This window comes from Podarcis pityusensis (assembly GCF_964106645.2).
Source record: "Podarcis pityusensis genome assembly, chromosome: 17".
NCBI classification, from domain to species: Eukaryota; Metazoa; Chordata; class Lepidosauria; order Squamata; family Lacertidae; genus Podarcis; species Podarcis pityusensis.
Window position 1 is genome coordinate 33,018,288 of NC_138042.1, and position 14,864 is coordinate 33,033,151.

At 46.1% G+C, this 14,864-nt stretch overlaps 1 protein-coding gene across 4 annotated transcripts in view; it reads left to right on the top strand.

The window, feature by feature from the left end:
* The window catches only part of LOC308466154 (transient receptor potential cation channel subfamily V member 6-like), a 120,284-nt gene that overhangs the window by 39,033 nt on the left and 66,387 nt on the right, over window positions 1-14,864 (top strand). The window contains exon 1 of one of the 4 annotated variants that reach the window (XM_080986761.1): window positions 7,187-7,511. The exons of the other annotated variants lie outside the window; for them this stretch is intronic. Within the exon in view, the coding sequence (XP_080842887.1) occupies window positions 7,384-7,511 (128 nt within the window). The 5' untranslated portion in view covers window positions 7,187-7,383. Of the gene's footprint in view, window positions 1-7,186; window positions 7,512-14,864 lie in introns of those variants that run through there. 4 annotated transcript variants of the gene reach the window in all.

Below are 14,864 nucleotides of genomic sequence, written 5' to 3' on the forward strand. Positions count from 1 at the left end.
GGGATGGGTGGGTGTCAGGTTAGCCATATTGATTTGTATGCTGTTGGTGGATTTTTGTCATTGTCTTGTTGTGCTGTGTATGTAATAAAGGGGAGCCATACCGGGGTAAACGCGTCTTCTGTTTGTCCCCGTGTCAGTTTCAGTTTATTGGTTGATTTTTCTAGTAGCGCTGTTTCTACTATTTCATACTATTTGGTACCATTGGTCCATGCTTACTCCTGACAGGTCTCTCCAGTGTCTGGCTATGATGCTTCTGGCTGCTGAAAGTAGGTGGGAGGAGATAACTGTTGAAGTGAGACATAGCTGTCAAGTGTCCCTTATTTGAAGGGACAGTCCCTTATTCCAGCGCCATGTCCCGCTGCTGTCCCTTATTGATGGATGTCCCTTAAATGTCCCTTAAATGATGTCCCTTAAATTTCAAAGGAAGCAGCTCCTCTCCCTCCCTGCCGGCCAGGGAGGAGGGAGGCTCCAACTGTGTTGCTTGGCTGTGTTGCTCACCCAATAAGAAGTCTAAGAACGACTGGGGGGTGGAGCTTGCATGCCTTGTGTGTGGCTAGTTAATGCAAGCTGAGGAGGTTTTTGAATGCTGGACGCCATTTTGTTGCACATGCTGCTGCAAACTTTGCAGTGCAAAGCCAGGCCGGGAAGCCATCTTAAGTTGAGGCTGCATAGGCCTTGTGGTGCATGTGATTCAGATTCTGTTCAGTTGAACCTCTGGTTACAAAGTTGGTTGGACAGTGTTCTCGAAGCTACCAGCATGAGTTTGACCAGACTGCAGGAGGACAGGAAGACTGGAGTGCCTGGAACAGGTGAGGCTGCAGGTCCCTTATTTTTGGCTGCTGGTCCCTTATTTTCAAGGCTGCTGGTCCCTTATTTTCAAATCTGTAAGTTGACAGCTATGATACAGTACCTGGTGCATACTATTTTTGTATTTTGGATAGGTCAGTAGATTTTATGGGCCCATACATTGGTGACCCATTTGCACTGATGTTATAAGGGGATGTCTGATCTAACTGTTCTGTAAAATGTGGGTTTCTCATTTATTTATTTTAATGTATTTTTTAGAGTGTTGTAAACTGCTCAGAAACTTATTTAAATATATATATATATATATATATACAGTGGTACCTCGGGTTACATACGCTTCAGGTTACATACGCTTCAGGTTACAGACTCCGCTAACCCAGAAATAGTGCTTCGGGTTAAGAACTTTGCTTCAGGATAAGAACAGAAATCGGGCTCCGGCGGCGCGGCAGCAGCAGGAGGCCCCATTAGCTAAAGTGGTGCTTCAGGTTAAGAACAGTTTCAGGTTAAGAACGGACCTCCGGAACGAATTAAGTACTTAACCCGAGGTACCACTGTATGTGTGTGTGTGTGTGTGTGTGTGTGTGTATATATATAGAGAGAGAGAGAGAGAGAGGGAGAGAGGGAGAGAGAGACTGCTTCTCGTTGTTGGCATCTGTCTGTCTCGAGAGACAATGCAGTGTGCCTCTACAGTGAAGTCAAACCAATTCATTAGCAGCACTTTAAGTGATCTTTCTGGGCCACAAGCCTGTATAGAGGTCCTGGGCTGCCCCCCTCTTGGCCTCATTGATGTGGTCCAAAGGAAAGCAGAGCAATATGTTTGGTGCCAGCTCGGCTGCAGGAGTTGCCGGAAGGAGACATACAAGGCGCCATCCAATTGCCTTAGGGACTCTACTCCGGATTTGTGTAAGGTTTCCTCCTAAGCCTTTTCTTCTCCCGAAGATATTCTCAAGGCAGCAGAGGTTTGGGATCAGAGTTTTCCTTCTCCTAGATGGGCCACTAAGGAAATGACCACAAACTGACTGCAGTGCAATCCCACGTGTGCCTGCTCAGAAGCAATTCCCATCAAATTCAATGGATCTAACGCCCTGGTAAGTGTGTTTGTGACGAATGAACTTTGACTTTAGTTGTGGCCTCATTCTTTGAAGGCGAAAATGGCAATTTAAATTTAACATAAGCAATTCTTATTGCTGTTGGAGAATTGATACTTGCTAGGGGTTGTGATTTGCTTTAAGTATGCATTTCAGTTTGAGTGGTGATTTCAAAATATTTTGTCTTGTATAAAGCAGCCTTTTATCAATTCAGAAAAGTGATGAGCCTTATATGCAAAGGGTGAGCTCTGATATTGAGCTATACTGTAGTTTCATGTGTCTATTCTTCATGCATTGCATTGGAAGAGTACTCTAGGGTTTTGTCTACTACCCACCAGGTTCAAACAGCTTTTTGCAGTTCTTACACCTTTTCACCAAAGGTACAAGGCAACTTGTATGAGACAACTGTATATTGTGATAGCCATTTGCCCTAACCAAAATTCAGTGTGGCTTGAAAAGGTAATCAGGAGCTGATGAGACAACGCCCTTCAGACGTTGCTGGACTCCAGCTCCCATCAGCACCAACCAGGATGTTGAATGGTCAGGGATGATGGGAGTTCTAGTCCACCAACCTCATCATGGGAAGCCTGGGAAATTCTGTTTATAGATCTGTTTCCCTAGTCCCAGACAGCAACTTTATTTGGAAAACGCCTCAGCAGATTCAAATTCTGTCTGGTTCCAAGTTGTGATTCCATTTTTTAACTATTTAATTACTTTACTAACTAAAAGCCTTGGGTGGTTTGGCTTTTAGTTAGTAAAGTAATTAAATAGTTAAATATAATACATATATAGGGAACCATTGGAACAGAACTACCCAAACTGTATAGAAATTTATTCATGTATGCGACTACAGCGGCAAGAATGTTACTTGCCCCAAAATGGAAAGAAGAAGTCCCAGCAAAAGAAGAATGGATACCAAAACTTATAGAATACGCAGAAATGGCAAAACTTACTGGAAAAATAAGAAATCGAGATAACAAACTTCTTATAAAAGAATGGAAATGGTTTATGGAATGTTTACAAACAAACTGTAAACAGATAAGAACATTGGCAGGATTATTGTAATAACCTGCAGTTTTATAAGAGTATATATTTAAAATAGATGAACAAATGAGCAAATTAAGTTAATTTGGATGTTCAGAAAATATTAAAAATAAATTGAAGGAACCGCAGAAAGAGGGGGAAGGAAGTAAAGTTTTGAAATGTTAAAATGATTGTAAAATTATTGAAATGTATAAAACTGAATACCATAAATCTTTTTTTTTTTTTTTAAAAAGCCTTGGGTGCATGCATCTTCGCTTATGGGTTTGTAGTCTTAAACTGGTTCAGATATCCCCCCCCACACACTTTTGCTTGCTCCTGCTCATTGTAATGTATTACATTGTTGTTAAGCTGGCGGTTTTTAACTCTCCTCCATCACCTCTGCCATTTCCCCTTCTGGTCTCTTTCCCTTCTTTCCCAGTAGCAGCCGGTGCCCATTGGGACTGGTGGAATGGAAGGCGGGGAAGCCAACAATAAGTGGTTCCAGAGTGAACCACAGATGGAGTCAACACATTCTAGTTTCGCCCTCATCCTCTTTCCTGATGAGTTCTACACAGCTAACATTGAGAGCAAGCAGGGGGAAGCTGACAGCCTGTGCCCCCTTACTGATTGTAAGTGTGAGACAGGCAGGTAGGGGGGAGCTCCATGAAGGCAGAGTGAGGTCCGTGGGGCAGGACCCCATTTGCTCTAATGGACCAGCTTCCACTGTTTATTCCAGAGAATAGTTGCAAGGGACCCCAAGGGTCATCTAAGGAATCTTCTGCCCAACATGGGGCTCAAACCCACATCCCTGAGATCAAGAGTCTTATGCTCTACTGACTGAGCTATCCCAGGTATTAACTGAGCTTTTGTTGTTGTTGTTGTTTAGTCGTTTAGTCGTGTCCGACTCTTCGTGACCTCATGGACCAGAGCACGCCAGGCACTTCTGTCTTCCACTGCTTCCCACAGTTTGGTCAGACTCATGTTTGTAGCTTCAAGAACACTGTCCCTCCATCTCGTCCTCTGTCGTCCCCTTCTCCTTGTGCCCTCCATCTTTCCCAACATCAGGGTCTTTTCCAGGGAGTCTTCTCTTCTCATGAGGTGGCCAAAGTATTGGAGTCTCAGCTTCAGGATCAGTCCTTCCAGTGAGCACTCAGGGCTGATTTCCTTAAGAATGGATACGTTTGATCTTCTTGCAGTCCATGGGACTCTCAAGAGTCCATTAACTGAGCTACTTTCCTTTATCTTTTTATTTCGTAGATTGTAAGCCTACAGGCAGCACTATTTGTTTTATTGATTATGCAATACTTAGTTTTAGATGCTTATCATGATTACAACTATTAAAGCTTCCTACAGTTATTTCTGCACATGGTTTCTTCTTTTTGTTTTGCTCTTCTGTTGCATCACAAGTCCTATAGGCTACAGAAACAGGAGTAGGGCAAAAATCAGTTCAGTACACCTTTAAAGCTGAACCACTAAAATTTACACCTTCCAGTACAGTAGTAGAACCAAAACAGCTATCTTTCAAAATTAGCATGTATCCCAATTTTGCGCTATGATTCTCCAACCAAACCAAAGTCCTTAAAAAAATGCTCATGTTCGGGAGATATGAGCATAAAATGAGTATATTAGTGAAAATAACTTACCAAAAATGGATTATATTAGGGGAAATTGCTTGCAAACAATATGCACATTAGTCAGCATTGCATACAAAAATGTGCTAGGGGAAATCACAGAAATGCTGAAGAATTTTCATGAGGATTTTTTTTTTTAAATCACAAGTTGCGGCAGAAATGTGGGTAACTGATTATAATAAGACTGGGGGAATGAGCAAGCAAGAAAACTGAAAATCACATATCCTTCCATCTCAAGTTAGGAGTGAAAGTGGGGCAGAAATTCAAAATGTGCACAAGAGTTGTCACAGAAGCTGACATTGCTACGTAACGAGAAATGCTCTGGAAGAAGTTTTTGAAATTATTATGGAAATACCATGAAACCAGTATCTGTTGATGGAAACCATAGCAATAAGACTTCTTCCTGCTACGATTCTCTCAGTGCATTTTGAGAGAGATGCAGCACACTCACTAATTTTAATTACTGCATCTGTACAGTGGTACCTCAGGTTAAGTACTTAATTTGTTCCTGAGGTCCGTTCTTAACCTGAAACTGTTCTTAACCTGAAGCACCACTTTAGCTAATGGGGCCTCCTGCTGCCGCCGCGCCGCCAGAGCACGATTTCTGTTCTCATCCTGAAGCAAAGTTCTTAACCTGAAGCACTATTTCTGGGTTAGCAGAGTGTGTAACCTGAAGCGTATGTAACCTGAAGCGTCTGTAACCCGAGGTACCACTGTATCTTGTTCTTCCTTGAAGGATCTCATGAGGGTAGATGTACAGTGGTACCTCGGGTTACAGACGCTTCAGGTTACATACGCTTGTTCATACTTTGTTTTAAAGGAAAAGGGGGAGGTAGTGCTAAGTGCCAGGGACAGCAAAGGAAGAGGCGAAACTTTGGAAATGTACTCGCAAATAAATAAACCATTGTGTAATTCAATTCTTGCAAATACTACAAAGCCTACTGCAAAATCTCTCAAGAACATGACTTAACAGGAGAGGCTTGTTCTCAGTAAGTTGTGCCCTTGAAGAAGGTTGTCCTCAATTTAGGCTCTCTAAGGCAATGATCTTCCTCTAATCATTTCCTATTACTTCCATAATACTCCTGTTGGGAAGGCTCAAAATTGGTTTGATGCCAGATGTCTCAACTGGAAAAATCCCCCAAAACTCCTAAGACACTGAACACTATAGGGAAAATACTATATATCATTTCGTAACACCTTTTAACTTTCTGCTTTGAAAAATATCAAATCCTGTTTTACAAATGGGGAGACGACGAGTGGCCTATGTGCACATTAGTGCTTAAAATGCAGTGATGTTGTCCCACCCCCAAACCCTGCCTGCCTGCCGGCTGCATTTCAAGTTGCGTTTTCATGTTGCCTATGAACTAGAGAAGAGGCAGGGATGTCTTCAACTGATGCACATAATCTGACTTTACCCTGGGCCCGCAACCTGTCGAAGATTGGTTGTCATCTGCAGATGTGCAACAGCTGCCGGGTGGAAGATGGATTAAGTGAAAGTGCATCAAACAGCAGTGCTTCTCCAGGAAGTGCAAGATGCCTATGGATTGTGGCCATTTGTCGTGTGCACTCGGCTTCAAATGCCAGTGGTGGGAGTGTGCTGGAAGGGGCGAAAATGGAACTGTGTATGCAGCCCAAGCGGCTGAGTGCCCAAGTCCACGTAACAACTGCAACTTTCTCCTGGGGCTCTGGACTGCTCTTCTGCACAGGCTGCAAGGAAAGAAGTCTTGGGCCAGGTGGAATTGTGCAACTATCAAAGGCGCAGGAACCTGGTGGGGGAGAAAATGACAACTCTACAGGGAGCCAGGTCCCCTAGATTAAGACAGTGGGATAGCTCAGTCGGTAAGAGCATGAGACTCTTAATCTCAGGATTGTGGGTTCAAGCCCCAGGCTGGTTGAAAGATACTTGCACTGCAAGTTCCTTTCAGCCCTACAATTATATAATTCTAAGTGCAAGTATACTCAGTTGCTCAAAGCAGCCCTCCACCCCACCCCAAGCTGTGGCAGATCAGGGGGCTGCATGCAAAGTGCACCATGGGTCAGTGCACATGAAACAACTCCTAGGGGCTGGGATCCCTTGCTGTCTTGTTCCGAACCAGAAGGTTGCTGGTTCAAGCCCACCCAGAGCCAGCTGTGGGCACGATTCCTTCATTGCATGGGTCTAGCTGACCCTGGGGGGTCTCTTCCAACTCTGCAATTTTGTGGCAAAGGTAAAGCAGCTTTTTTCACAAAAAAAGACGAAGCTTCCCAAAAGGGTGCTACGTAGGAAGCAACAAACAGGGGTGCCAACTTGAATGAAATATGGGGGGCGGGGCGAGGTAAGCCCCGCCCCACACTATCAATCACATGACACAGCGCGCACGCACTATTTGAATGGCAATGCCTTAAATTTGGGGGCGCTCAAATATTTTATTGGGGGGCCGAAGGGACCTCGGCCCCTAGGAGTTGGCTCCTATGCACTCCCAAAAAAACTTTGGCTGTGTTTGCTGCGCCTCCTGCCTGCCCCCCGCCCTCTGCTACGCGGAGTCCCGCGCGTCTCTTGAACTCCCGAGGGAGCCGGTTGCTGGGGCGGCGCCGGGCGGGGCGGATCTTCTCCTCGCCTCTTTCTTCCTCCTCCTCTCCCAGGTCCCTCCTCTCCCAGGTTGCGCGCTCCGCCAGGTCCCGGCCAGATGTTGCAAGCGCCTCGTCCTCCTCCTCCTCCTCCCCGCGGCTCCTGCCTGGCTCCGCCGCTGCCTCCTCTCCCCGCGGAGCAGCCCCGCGCTGGCCTCCCGCAGCCGGACCCGGGTTCGGGCCCGCCACCTGGGCGGAGGCGCTGCTGAGGCCTCGGCGGCGGAGCGATGGGGATGCTGCTGCCCGGGAACCGCAGCTTCCTCCTGGGGCTTTGGGCGGCCCTTCGGCGCAGGCTGCAGGGCGAGAAGTCCTGGGACCGGCGCCTCGACGAAATCAACCTGCTGCAGCAGAAGAGGTAAGTCCCAGGGGCGAGGGCAGCCTTGACTTCCGTGGGAGAGAGGGTGCCTCTGAGCATGGGCAGAGTAACTTTCTGTTACGCTTAGTGTCCAGAGCCACGCGTGGGGCTGAGGGGGAAATCGTGCCCTGCGCAGCATGCCATGTGAAGATTCCGCAAGAGAATTCATCTATATACTGTATTTCCCCCCCCAAAAAAAATCACATTTCCTTCTCTTCACTTTCCTTGGGACGCCCCCCTCGGGGACCTGTCTTAGAACAGGTGGAAGGGGACCGGCTATTTACCTGCCCTGAACTTTCTGGGGATGAGATGTGTTATACAGGAACCTATTTTCCCGGCGATTTGTCCTCTTCTCAGCTATTTTCCTCGGCTCAGGACAGGAGTTGTAACTCGATCTCCGGAGGGAACGCAGTTTCAACTGTTCACCTGCCTGAGATACAGACAATATTGTATTCTGTGCTTCCTGTCCACGAATAGCACTGAGAAAAGAGGGTCTCTCCCGCTCCCCGTTTTAAAGGGGTGCTCAGGAAAGAAGGGCTGGAACCCTAGGGATGGAAGGCCTGTGTGTGTGTTGTGTGTTGCGTGTGTGTTTGTTCCTCACTCTTCCTCTTTGGTCTTATGGAAGCTGCAAATCCACATTATGAGGGAGCTGCAAGACTTTAGGATTGTCTTGCATGCCTTTTGTGTTGTTAGAAATCTTGTGATTAAATAACATGTTGGCAGGATGTGGCACCTGAGGATTTTGCCAAAGTTCCTTGGTGACGGAGCCCTGGAACCGGACTGCAATGCCAGGTGCTCTCAGCTCAGGCACGCCTGAAGCTGACAGCGAAAATGCCTCTGAGCATGTGTAAGGTGCATATCCCTCATCGTTGAGTCATTGCCCACTGACAGCACTTCGCATAGCAGAGATTAGGGAGAAGAGTGCATCTAGGTGAGAGAGCATGACCCAGGTAGGGCAGAACTCTGGCAGAATCTTTTGCAGATGAAGCGCTGCTGATTCTCTGCCAGTTGGAACATTCTGCAATTCAGTGTGCTTCTACAACAAATTAGGTCAGGTACACTGTTAAGCTTTGGGCAGTTCGAACTGAAGCCTGATTGACAGAAATGGCACTACAGAGAACATGTCCAAACAGTAACATATCACACGCCTGGCTTGGCAATGGTTTGGAAAATCAGATATGCAAGAAGAAAGTGAGTGGGGAAGAGAAAGAAGAAATATATATATATATATATATATATATAGAGTACATGTGGTTTGCAGATTCAGTGAGCATCATGTTTGATGACTGAGTAGGTCCCCTCTGGTCCTGCCACCTCTTTTTCCTATAGTCTTGGACCTAGTAAAGAGACAAATGGGGGGGGGGGTCACTGTTCATCATGTTATGGGACATGCATGGAGTGGGGAGGGCTGCTGCAGTTTTTGAATTCACACATCCATCCATTTCTCAAGACTGTCCTTTGGGTGCCCGTAATGAGCACGATGGTTGACCACTGCATCTGCTTGCTTTTGTGGTGGCTGATGATAGAGCAGATTGTGGTTTGTGGGGTGGGATATTATACGATGCACTTTATGTGGATGAGGAAGAGAACTAGGGAGAATGGGTGCAGCATGATTGGTAAATGAATACAATAACCTCTGGCCTCAGGAAATGCAATTTTGGGTTAATATTTTTTTGGGGGGGGGCAAACCATAATGTGAAAGACCTTATTCTACATTGTGAGATACAGTATTCAAAGAAGCTGAATGCTGGAAAATCCAGGACAGATAAAATACAGTAGTACCTTGGGTTACATACGCTTCAGGTTACATACGCTTCAGGTTACATACGGTTCAGGTTACACGCTCCGCTAACCCAGAAATAGTACCTCGGGTTAAGAACTTTGCTTCAGGATGAGAACAGAAATCGTGCTCTGGTGGTGCGGCGGCAGCAGCAGCGGGAGGCCCCATTAGCTAAAGTGGTGCTTCAGGTTAAGAGCAGTTTCAGGTTAAGAACGGACCTCTGGGACGAATTAAGTATTTAACCCGAGGTACCACTGTAAAGTACTTCTTCACGCAGTGCATAGTGGAACTCCTCCCACAGGAAACCGATGGCCACCAACTTGGACTACTTTAAAAAATCATGGAGGATAAGACTATTGACAGCTACCAGCCATGCTTTGCCTCCATAGTTGGAGGCAATGATATTGCTGGAAACCACAAGGGGGAGAGTGCTCCTGTGCTCCAATTCTACTTGCGGGTTCCCCATAGGTATCTGACTGGCCAGTGCGAGAGCAGGATGCTGGAACTGATGATGGGTCTTGGCCTGCCCCAGCAGGCTCTTCTTGTGTTCTTACGTTCTTACCTAGCTATTTCTGCATGTGTTGAATCTTGATTTTATTGCGTGAAGCCCCAGCATCTGCCTACCAGCCACAATGAGTTTGGGAGAATTAGTTCGAAGTTGAATTCAAGGGTACCATTGGAGCCAGTCTTCAACTGGTGCACCATATTCAGGCCTCCAATGGGTAGTTTGCATCCAGATGGCAGCTTCCCAATGAAGTGCGGAACTGGAAGCAAGGAGAACAAGTACCTTCAAGGATGCGGTACTGTATAAGCTACCTGAGGGTCAGTGGCATGCTGTGAAATTTTTAGTTGGGGAACAGTTAAGGCCAGAGGCGCCAGCTTGTGAGGGCAATGTTGTGCTTGCAAAGCATTGCATCTCCCTCCCTAAGCTGGGCAGAAGCTTCCTGGGCTTTGGGAAGGAGGAGCCAAGGGAACATTTAGTGGACTATCCTAGTCCCCCATGTCCACTAACCACATGCCACTGCCTGGGTGGTTCATATTTTGGTCCAGCAATAGTCAATGTGGCACCTGCCAGATGTTATTGGATGCTGACTCCCATCAGTTCCAGCCAGTGTGGCCAGTGGGCAAGGATGATGGGGGTTGTGGTCTAACAACACCTGGAAGGTACCACTTTGGCTGCCCCTACTTCAGTCATCCTGATGCTGCCGCCTGCACTGAACCTGCTAGAGCCCAGTCTGCTTTTGTGTGCCAGTCAGGTGCACTGCACTGAATTGTCCGACTCTCGAAAAACCCTTGGTCTGGAAGCACCCTGAGAATAATATACTGTTATACTGAGTATATACGTTACTGAACTGGTAGACTTTTTTTTTTAAACACACTGTCTCTAGAAGGGAGAAAAAAACCAAAACATTGCAGAACATTTTTCCTTTTTTTGTGAAGGAAGGGGTTGATGAAGCACACTGATTTGAGAACGAGGAAGTAGAGTAAGGTCAAAAGCTTCAGCCCAAGGACCTAGATTGTTGTCACCACTGCTGATTTTGTTCAAATGGATATTCCCACTCCCCCCTATATGGAGCTAGAGCTCAGGCTAGCGTGTAGATGTTCACGTAATTAGAGGGAGTACTGTTTGCCTGCCTGCCGAATTTGTGGCACCCACCCACATTGAACAGTCTACTGGCTGCATTTTGCAATCTGCTTGGATGCTTGGCCACACTCCTCTCCCCCTCTCCATAATTTATTTGCAATAGGCTGGTAACAAAAGCAAAAGGATTGTTGTGTCCCTCCCTGCCCCGTGGACTGCTATGCATGGCTGTTATGGCCTGGTGGCTTTCAGATGTTGGAGGTTCATATTGCAGGAAAGTACTTTGCACGGAGTCTGACCACTTGGCCCATCTAGCTCAGTCTATTATGACTGGTAGTATCTCTCCAGGATTTCAGACCAATTCCTCTCTGGAGATGCCAGAGCTACAACCCTTATGTATTGAAATCCCCTTGTATGCATACCCGCTTTGCTCTAAATAACAGAAACCATCCCCACCAGTCACAAGCTTGTGCACTTGATATATTGTGGCAGACCCAGGTTTAAACAAATAGATCTGTCAGTTTTATGCCTACTTTGGTGCTAATTGATCTCATTAGTAGCCTATACAATTTCTAAGTGTTCTTAATGTTAAGCTGGCTCCTGCTGCTTGTGTAATGTTGTGACGCGCAGTCCTTATTATCAGGATAAAGTGATTGGTGGATGCTTCCATGTCTAAGGACACCATAGAATTTGAGTTATGTTAATGTTGCTAGTTGGAAGAAAGGTATATTTATGTCATTATTATTATTATTTTCATCTTTGTGCTGAAAAAATTGCTTTGATATATCACGATATGTTAGGTAGCCTGTGCTCTACTTAAACACTAGCCCCCAAGCCCTCTATAATGCCATTCTATGTCTCTCCTAAATGCATGTTGGAGATTCTGAGAATCCACAGAGCTTTTTAAGGTGGGCAACGTTCTTGGCTGATGCATACAGCACTTTGGGGCTTGCACCAGAAGGATAAACTGCCACCTTCATGACAGTCACCTTTCCCATTAATCTGCACCTTGCTGTGGATAAGGTAAAGGGACCCCTGACCATTAGGTCCAGTCGTGGCCGACTCTGGGGTTGCGGTGCTCATCTCGCTTTATTGGCCGAGGGAGCCGGCGTACAGCTTCTGGGTCATGTGGCCAGCATGACTAAGCTGCTTCTGGCGAACCAGAGCAGTGCACGGAAACGCCGTTTATCTTCCCGCCGGAGCGGTACCTATTTATCTACTTGCACTTTGACGTGCTTTCGAACTGCTAGGTTGGCAGGAGCAGGGACTGAGCAATGGGAGCCCACCCCCTCACAGGGATTCGAACCGCTGACCTTCTGATCGGCAAGTCCTAGGCTCTGTGGTTTAACCCACAGCGCCACCCGCGTCCCTTTTGCCATGGATACCAGCACTCAAATGCTTGAAGCCTTTGTTTCTGTAAGCAGTAGGGAAAGGTGGGTCTGCAAAGAAAATGGGGCTGAGTAGGTGGAGAGAGAGAGAGAGAGAGAGAGAGAGAGAGATTTGGAAGCTGGTTCAATAGACTTTGGCTACCTCACTGTGTTACACGATGCTGCAATTTCTACACGTGATGAGGTAAGGAACATATGTAATCGGAAATATGGGGTAGGAGAGAGAGAGAGCGTTAGCATTCTTGTTTCTCATTTTCCGCAAATGGGAGGACGTAAGAAAAGTAGGAGAAGGCTTGCTGGGTCTGATTACCCCTTCCCTTGCCTATTGTTATACCACCCAGGAACTGCAATCTCTAAGTTTCCAAGTGTGCAGCCAAAATACCTAATGAAGTGATCCCCTTAACTACATCCGGACACACAATACCTTTCGTTAAATAATCATAGGAACATCCTTCAATAATTTATCGTGAATCTACAATAGGTCGTGGTCAAAGTCATTTTGATTATGGCTTTCAAGATTTCTCAGGAGTCTGGGCCAGCTTGGCTAGACAAGTGGTCCAATGCCATTGCTTTGTGGGAGGTGATATTGGTGTGGTTGGGAAGACAGAGTAAAGCAGCAGGGAAACTGAGAAATCAATGCAATATCTGGGAGCTGTGTTCCAGCAGCCCCTGAGTTCCAGCAGCCCCCAAGGGATTGTAGGGAAGGTCCTTTGATTGCATGGGACACTGGCTTAAGAGGACCCTGAGAGCAATATAACAGCACCAGCATTTTATATTATATAGCATAGGAGCCAACTCCTAGGGGCTGAGGGGTCTTCACCTCCCCAGTAAAATATTTGAGGGGGACGCCCCCAAAAGTTGATAGACATTGCTATTCAAATGGTGTGCATGCGTTGCATCATGTGATCGATTAATCAGGGTGGGGCTTACCTGGGCCCCCCAATATTTTATTCATGTTGACACCCCTGCTATATAGTATCAAAATTTGCTGGGGCAGGATGCCTTCTCTGAATGCTGGAGTCCAATTTGTAGTTGTGTAAGCAATGCTAAGATAGATGGACTCTGGTGGAATCTACACACATATAAAAAATGCTGTGAAAATGCTTTTTAAAAAGATGTTTTGAAAAATACATTGAATTTGTCATAGCTCACTGTCGCCGTCTAGTGTCACATTTGTATATTGCACTTTGCAACACACTTAAAACGTTTTATTTGCTGCTGTATAGCTGAGTCCACTGTGTAAGGCAGTTTCCTATGACATGGTCACAGTGTGCTCTTGCAAAGGCAGGTACTGAAAATGGTCTTCTTCATACTCACGTGGAGGCCTGCTACTCACTTGGAGGGCAGCTTTGTGCATTACATAGTGGCAAAAAAACTATTGGAGGTGTTCAAGTGCATACTGCAAAGAGGAAAGCCTATCTATAAATTAACACAAAGATTATTCTTTTTTTGGCAAACACAGTCCTAGGTATAAAAAGTGCTTAGATCCACAAGCTAGAGAACAAGACTTGTTCATTTAGATCAGGCATAGGCAACCTTTGGCCCTCCAGATGTTTTGAACTACAATTCCCATCATCCCTGACCACTGGTCCTCTTAGCTAGGGATCATGGGAGTTGTAGGCCAAAATGTCTGGAGGGCCAAAGGTTGCCTGTGCCTGATTTAGATGCAGCGTGGTGCTGATAACAGCAAAGTTGCAGGTTGGTTCCTCATGTGGGACAGCTGCATTTTCCTGCATTGCAGGGGGTTGGACTGTCACTAGACGATCCTCAGGACCACTTCCAATGCTACAGTTTGATGATTGCTTTGACCTGGGTGTTCTCTTTGGTGAAACCATCTCTTGGAAGTGTCATATGGAGGCAGTGGAAATCAAAGCACAGAAAACCACAAACGATTTTAAAGGCAGTCTCAACACACCTGGAGATGCAAGCCTTCCGTCTGCCACGTGGAGCAGGCCAGGCACACCTGGAGACTTCAGGTCAGACCTGGCACACCTGAGAAAGTATTGAGCTCTTTGATCTGCCTCATCCTTCGTCCTTAACCAAACCTTTTTTCAGGTGTGTTGGAAACAGTCTTGCTATGTGTAGTTTGCCCTTCTCCTGAGAAGCTTAAGGTAGTTTGCATGGGGTTTTCCCACTCTTACCCCCAAAACTTTATGAGGCTGAGAGACTGCCCTTTGACCTTCATAACTAACTGGGAATTTGAATTCAGATCTCCATGGAATTTGAACTCAGGTCTTCCTGCTCCAAGTCTACCTGCCATGTAGACTGGCCTACATTACTGGAAGCGTGTCAACACAGTGAGTAACCTATCCTTCAGCTGGCTTTTGAAATGATGATTTGGATGCAGATACAAGTTCCTGTAGTAGGGAAGAGCTTGTTGTTTCTTTAGGGATAATGGGGCAGCGCATATAGACAAATAGATAGGTGTGTTTACATTGTTAGGGTGTTGTCCTTTGTTATTGGTCATCGCTGCCTGCCGTATAATTGAGACATTGGATTGGGGAGCTAATTTTTATGATCTTGTTTGGCAGCTCCAGTAACAGTAACTGCAGTAATAATACTCCTACTCCAGGATATTGAAGAGTTTCATTGACACCCTGGGA